We start from the raw sequence: 6,557 nt of genomic DNA on the forward strand, positions 1-6,557 counted from the left end.
ATCAAACAACGACGGTGGGCATCTCGGGAACACAGAGAAGCAAAGAGGGCGCAGTTATCTGAAGAGGAAATAGGCCAAAAATGGGAATATTATCGACAAAGGAAACAACAAGTGCAGGTCCTCGTCCAGGCTAAAATAAAGAAGTCCTCTGATCGCTGGCTGGCTGAAGTTCGCGATGCAACTAAAGGGGGGTCTAGAAAATTCTGGAACCATATAAGCTGACTGGGTAAAGCTAATCACAGAAAAAAGGAACAGATTCACGATGCCGAAGGAAATTGTTCAGATGGAGATGACGCTGTGAACTACATTGGTTCAGTTATAGCAGAGTCATTTAGGAAAGACGATAGGGTTATCGCCCCAAGTGACGGAGCAACACAGAATAGCATAATAGAAAACAGCGTAGAACTGACCAATCTTAACTGGGAAAAGGCGGAAGCAAATTTTCCAAAATGCACGTCTGCAGGGATAGACGAAATTCCAATCAAGTTAATTAATGAACTTGGCCCAAGAAGCAAAGAAACACTGATAAAAGCATTGGAGGCAGTCATGACAAATAAGCGAATTCCGCGCAGCTGGAAACAGAGTAAAATGAATTTGATTTATAAAGGGAAAGGTGAAAAGAACATAAAATCCTTCCGACCAATTACGATAACATCAGTTATATATAGGCTGCATGGCGATGCAGGCGGTGAAATTAAAAATGCAGTCTGTATCGGGAATGACGCACGCACGTGCCATGCCTGGTGCGGCGATTCATCGTTCTCGCCTAGATTAGATATGCGCCTTGGTTGCCACACCCCTTGCGGCCATAAAAGCACTGTACGTTCAGCAATAAAGAGCATTTGGTCGCTGGCCACCTCGACTGATACATGTTGTCAGAAGTGGGATAGCTCACGTCGATGGAAACACGATGGAGCAACTGCTGAAGCTTCCTGAACCACTACTGTTGCCTGGGAATATCACCAAGAACTGGGAATTGTTCCGCCAGAAATTCGAGCTTTTTCTGGAAGCAACGGAATCGCCAAAAGAGCCCCGAACCACGGCCGCCAAAACAGCACTGCTGCTCAGCACTGCCGGAGACGACGCATTGGAGGTATTTAGCAACTTCCTTTGTCTCGGGGGCGAGAACAAGCAAGATTATGCTGCCGTTGTTGAGAAATTCAAGGAGTACTGCCAAGAACAACAGAATGAAGTCTATGAGCGGTACATATTCCGATCCAGAGTGCAAGGCGAAGGGGAGGCATTCGAGCATTTCTTGCGGGACCTCAGAAAACAAGCAAGAAGCTGCAATTTTTCGGGAATAGCTGATTCCTTAATCCGCGACCAAATAGTGTTTGGCACCAGTAGCCCACGACTGCGTGAAAAGCTCCTCAAAGAAAAAGACTTGACACTTGCCAAGGCTGAGCAGATTTTCAAAGCGGAGGAAGCAGCATTGCTGCAAAACAATGCCTGGGCGCAACCCGATAAGCACGTGGCGCTGGTCATGAAGCGGTCTGGGCAGGTTCGCAAAGCGGAGCATGCGGTGCAAAAAGAACCGTCGGCACAGCCCGGTAAGCAAGTGATGCAAGACAAGCAGCAATCTCGGAAATGCGCCAGATGCAATCGTTTACACGCCATACCCGGCAGATGCCCTGCGTTCGGCAAAACGTGTTTCATATGCCAAGGTGTTAACCATTTCGCAGCTTGCTGCAAGAAGGGCCAGCAAATCCGAGAAGTTGGCGAGGAGCAAGACAGCTTCGACATTCTCGATGTGACAGTCTCGAGCATCGACGCGAGAGCGGACTGGGTAGTACATGTGAAAGTGGCTGACCAGATGGTTAACTTCAAAGTGGACACGGGATCTCAGGCCAACTTGCTGCCCTACTCTATCTACCGACGATGCAAGACGGCAGCAGATTTGAAACCGAGCTCTTCGGTGCTTCGATCATACAGCGGTGGTGTCATTCGACATTTCGGTATGGCAAGGCTACCAGTGACCGTGAACGGCCGGTCGAAGGACGTCAACTTCTATGTCGTCAAAAAGGGCAACCAAGCTATACTGGGACTACTAGCATGCGAGTCGCTTGGTCTGGTGTCACGTGCAGTGGATGCTGTAAAAGAAGGAAGCAACACAGCGGGCGGCAGTGAGGACGTTCTAACCGAATTCCGCCAGCTTTTTCAGGGAACAGGCTGCGTGAGTCGCCAGTATAAAATGGTCCTACGCAAGGATGCGACGCCAGTTGTCCAGCCAGCTCGGCGGGTGCCCTTGGCGCTGAGGGAAAGGGAGGAGCTGGAGCGCATGCAGCGAAGTGGCATCATTGAGAGGGTCCAGAAACCGACAGACTGGTGAGCCCTTTGTTTATCGTGCGGAAGAAAGACGCGAAAATACGGGTTTGCATGGACCCTAGAAGTATCAACGAGTGGATACAGCGAGAGCATTATCAGATGCCAAGACGCGAGGATACAGAAGCTGAGCTCGCCGGCGCTAAGTACTTCACGCTCCTCGATGCAAGGGCGGGTTTTCATCAGGTTCCTTTGGATGACTCCACAGCAACTATACGCACGTTCGGTACTCCGTTCAGGCGTTACCGGTTTTTGAGGCTCCCGTTCGGAATCTCATCAGCCCCGGAAGTTTTCCAGAAAATCCTGAGCGAAATATTTGACGGCTGTCAAGGTGTGAGAGTGTACATTGATGATATTCTAATATGGGGCTTGTCTAAGGAAGAACACGATGCGCGCCTGCGGAAAGTGCTGCAAGTGGCAGAAAAAGCAGGCTTAACTTTCAACGCTGAAAAGTGCAAGGTTGGAGTGACTGAAATCAAATTCTTGGGTGACGTCATTAGCCACGATGGAATAAAGCCTAACCCAGCGTTGACGCAGTCGTTAAGGGAGACTCCATGCCTAACGGATAAAGCCGCTGTCCACAGAATGCTAGGAGTAGAAAATTATTTCAGCAAGTACTTGCCTAATCTCGCAGAACGTACTACGCTTCTTCGCAGCCTCATCAAAAAGGACTCTGTCTTTGAGTGGACCGAAAACCACGCTAGTGAGTGGAGGATGATCTGCGACATGCTTAGCAGTGCGCCTCTCCTAGCTATTTTCAACCCAGCCAGAGAAACTAAAATCGTGGCAGATGCATCAAAGAATGGTTTGGGGGCTGCACTTTTACAGCGCCACGGTGAAAACTGGCGGCCAGACGCTTATGCATTGCGTGTAATGGCCAACTCGGAGCAGAGGTACTCGCAGATTGAAAAGGAAGCATTGGGGATAACGTTCGGCTGTGAAAAATTTCATCACTTCGTATACGGACGTAAAACTGTTATCGAGACTGACCACCGTCCACTGCTTGGTGTTGCAGCGAAAGGAATCAGTGATATGCCACCCAGGCTTCAACGTTTTTTCTTGAGGCTAATGGCTTATGATTTTGAACTGCTGTATGTACCAGGAAAGAAATTCTTTCTCGCAGACATGCTATCAAGGGCTCCAGGGACAGCGACTAAGGACTACTCCAACGACACGGAAGATGTGGAGGTCCACGCGGTTGCAGTCATGTCAACCTTGGTAAGCGCTAGAAAACTGGCCCGTCTGGCCAAAGCAACGGCGAATGATCAGGACTTGCAGTCAGTGATGCGCTACATTAATGGCCACGGTGACATTGTGGGAATAATGAAGCCATTCGCGTCCGAGCTCTCATTGATTAAAGGAATTGTATTTAAAGGCAGCAAAGTTGTAGTCCCGATGTCAATGCGAAAGGAAGTTCTCGAACGTATTCATGAGGGACACATGGGCTTGAACAAGTGCCAAGCAAGAGCCAGGGGCCTAGTGTTCTGGCCGGGCCTGAACTCTGATATCAAAAACCTGTTGCAGAGTTGTGCAGTTTGCCGCAAATATACGTACAAACAGCAAAGTGAGCCTTTTATGATCAGACCTACACCGGCTCATGCATGGTACCGCGTGGGCGTTGACATTTTTCAGTACGGAGGCAGCTCGTACCTGTCGGTTTTTGATGCCCATTCGAACTTCCCGGAAGTGGAGAAGCTGACTCGTACAACATCCAGTGCCGTAATTGAGAAGTTGAGCGCCATCTTTTCAAGATACGGCATTCCAATGGAAGTCCGCACGGACAATGGGCCGCAGTTTTCGTCTTATGAATTTGCTCTCTTTGCATCCAGGTACGACTTCAGCCACGTCACGTCAAGCCCCGAGTTCCCGCGATCGAATGGACTCGCTGAGAAGGGGGTTCAGATTGTGAAAAGAATCCTAAAGAAAACGGAAGAAACAAAACAAGACTTCTGGCTCGGGTTGCTCAACTACAGATCCACTCCGCTCGAATATGGCCGCTCCCCTGGTGAACTCTTGCAGGGCAGGAGGCTTCGCACTCTACTCCCAGACTTCAGGCAGCAGCCAAGCATACCAGTATTCAAGCGAGCCCAGGCAGACACTCGGGGGAGAACGTTACCACCTCTCAATACCGGCGATGTCGTGAGAGTACAGGAAAAGACATGGAATCGCCGAGCTCAAGTTACCGAAGCAGTTGCACCGAGGTCTTATCGAGTAGTTACCGAGGACAACAGAGTGCTACGTCGCAACCGACAGCATCTGCTTCCAACTGGTGAGCTGTTCCAGCAAGAAGCCCTCGAATGTGAGGACCGGGAGAGCGAACGAGCGTGTGAAGCACTGCAACCCACGGCACCTGCTGCAACTGGAGACTCGCCTGTGAGCTCCGAGAACATTCCGCAGGCGCCGCCGCCCGTGACTACGACTGGACCGACTGTGAGCTCAACGGCTCCGCAGGCTCTTACATTGCGCCGATCTACCAGAGATAGGAGACCACCGCAGCGCCTGCGGTACGACCGCAATTTCAACCAAGTACTTGGCATCTATTCTCCACAGGAGGGCAGATGTATCGGGAATGACGCACGTGCCAGGCATGGTGCGGCGATTCATCGTGCTCGCCTAGATTAGATATGCGCCTTGGTTGCCACACCCCTTGCGGCTATAAAAGCACTGTACGTTCAGCAATAAAGAGCATTTGGTCGCTGGCCACCTCGACTAATACACATGCAGTCATGGGTAGAAAGTAATAGAATACTCGGAGAACTTCAGAACGGGTTCAGAAGTTGTAGGCGCTTAGATGATAGCCTGTTCGTGCTTACCCAGTGCATAGAAATAGCTAAGGCGGAAAATAGACATCTGCATTTAGCGCTCCTGGACATAAGTGGTGCATACGACAATGTGAACAGGGAACTCCTGTGGAACATATTAAAAGCTGAAGGTATGAGGTATCGGTAATGAGGTAATTGATTTTCTACAGGAATTATTTCGAGAAAATAATGTTGAAATAACATGGGAAGGAATTAAGAGTCCGACCACTGTCGAGGTTCACAAAAGATTAAGGCAAGGTTGTCCTCTATCACCGCTGCTTTTCATGCATTATATGATAAGCATGGGAAGAGGGTTACAACGAAGCAATCTAGGGTATAATATCTGTCGTACAGATTAGGCGAAAAGGTTGTTGAGCAACGACTACCGGGTTTAATGTATGCGGACGATATTGTACAGTTAGCAGATAACCAGGAAGATTTGCAAACTCTGATTAATTAGTGTGGGGACGAAGGAGACAGCTTAGGTTTCAGTTTTAGTGCAGCTAAGTCCGGTGGGATGTTTTTCAACGATACAACTGATCAGGAGCTTACAATACAAGGCCATGGAGACGCCGAGGTGGAACCGAGCGGAGTGGTTGACTCTGCATGGAGCTCCGTGATTTTCTATCTTTTGACCAGTTTTTCCTACGATGTGCTGAATTTCGTGTGGAATACGTGATTCGGGAACATCTAAGGACTCTGCACACACCAGTGTTAGCGGTGAGCCCTTCGTATTTTCGTAAATACGGGCCAGGACGTGCCCGCCACACGTGTGCGGATTGCTAACACTTACGCCGACTACGGCGGCGGCGGCTGCTGCGCGGGAGACGCCGTGCGCGCTGCCGCAACAGATGGCGACGCCGGCTGCGTCCGGAGCTGCGACGCCCACGGGGGCGACGAACGCTACGACGAGCACGCCTAAACCAAACAATATTGAAGCTCCAAGCTCGCACGAACCACTAAAAGTACGAGCGACGTTCTCGGACCTGGACCGGGAACAAATGGAGTACCAAGACACCGTCGAAGAGGATAGTATCATCCTACAAGACACCGATATGCCCGTCACACGCGTCGGGCAGGAGGAGGACAAAGGAGACTGGCAAATGGTGTTAACTGTTCGCCAGAAGAAGGCTCTCGCTAGAGTTGGAAGAAAAACGATGGGAGCAGGGGGTGCCCACGACTCGTCGAGTCAGCACCTCGGACCAGCCAAGAAGCCGCCGATGAAGAAAAAGCCACGAGTAAACAGACTACCTCCGTTACCAAAGGAAGACTTCAAAATAATAGTCCGACCACATCAAGGGCTACCAATTAAAGACTTGACGGCTCCGCAGATTTCCGAAGCGGTCATCATGGCCACACAAAGGAAGGTGAGAGGGGAACACTTCCTTTTACGGCTAAAGCCAGGATCAAACATTTTATCATATCTACCCCCAA

General features: G+C 50.1%; 2 protein-coding genes across 2 annotated transcripts; both read left to right on the plus strand.

The window, feature by feature from the left end:
* Positions 1 to 910: 910 nt before the first annotated feature.
* Positions 911 to 2,329, plus strand: LOC139050205 (uncharacterized). The gene is made up of 2 exons (XM_070526409.1): positions 911 to 1,550; positions 1,683 to 2,329. The coding sequence occupies exons 1-2, from the start codon at positions 911 to 913 to the stop codon at positions 2,327 to 2,329; spliced, it is 1,287 nt and encodes a 428-aa protein (XP_070382510.1).
* Positions 2,330 to 3,447: 1,118 nt separating this feature from the next.
* Positions 3,448 to 6,045, plus strand: LOC139050206 (uncharacterized). The gene is made up of 3 exons (XM_070526410.1): positions 3,448 to 3,540; positions 3,955 to 4,848; positions 5,878 to 6,045. The coding sequence occupies exons 1-3, from the start codon at positions 3,448 to 3,450 to the stop codon at positions 6,043 to 6,045; spliced, it is 1,155 nt and encodes a 384-aa protein (XP_070382511.1).
* Positions 6,046 to 6,557: the final 512 nt, after the last annotated feature.

The sequence above is a fragment of the Dermacentor albipictus genome, chromosome 9 (genome assembly GCF_038994185.2).
Source record: "Dermacentor albipictus isolate Rhodes 1998 colony chromosome 9, USDA_Dalb.pri_finalv2, whole genome shotgun sequence".
In the NCBI taxonomy this organism is placed as follows: Eukaryota; Metazoa; Arthropoda; class Arachnida; order Ixodida; family Ixodidae; genus Dermacentor; species Dermacentor albipictus.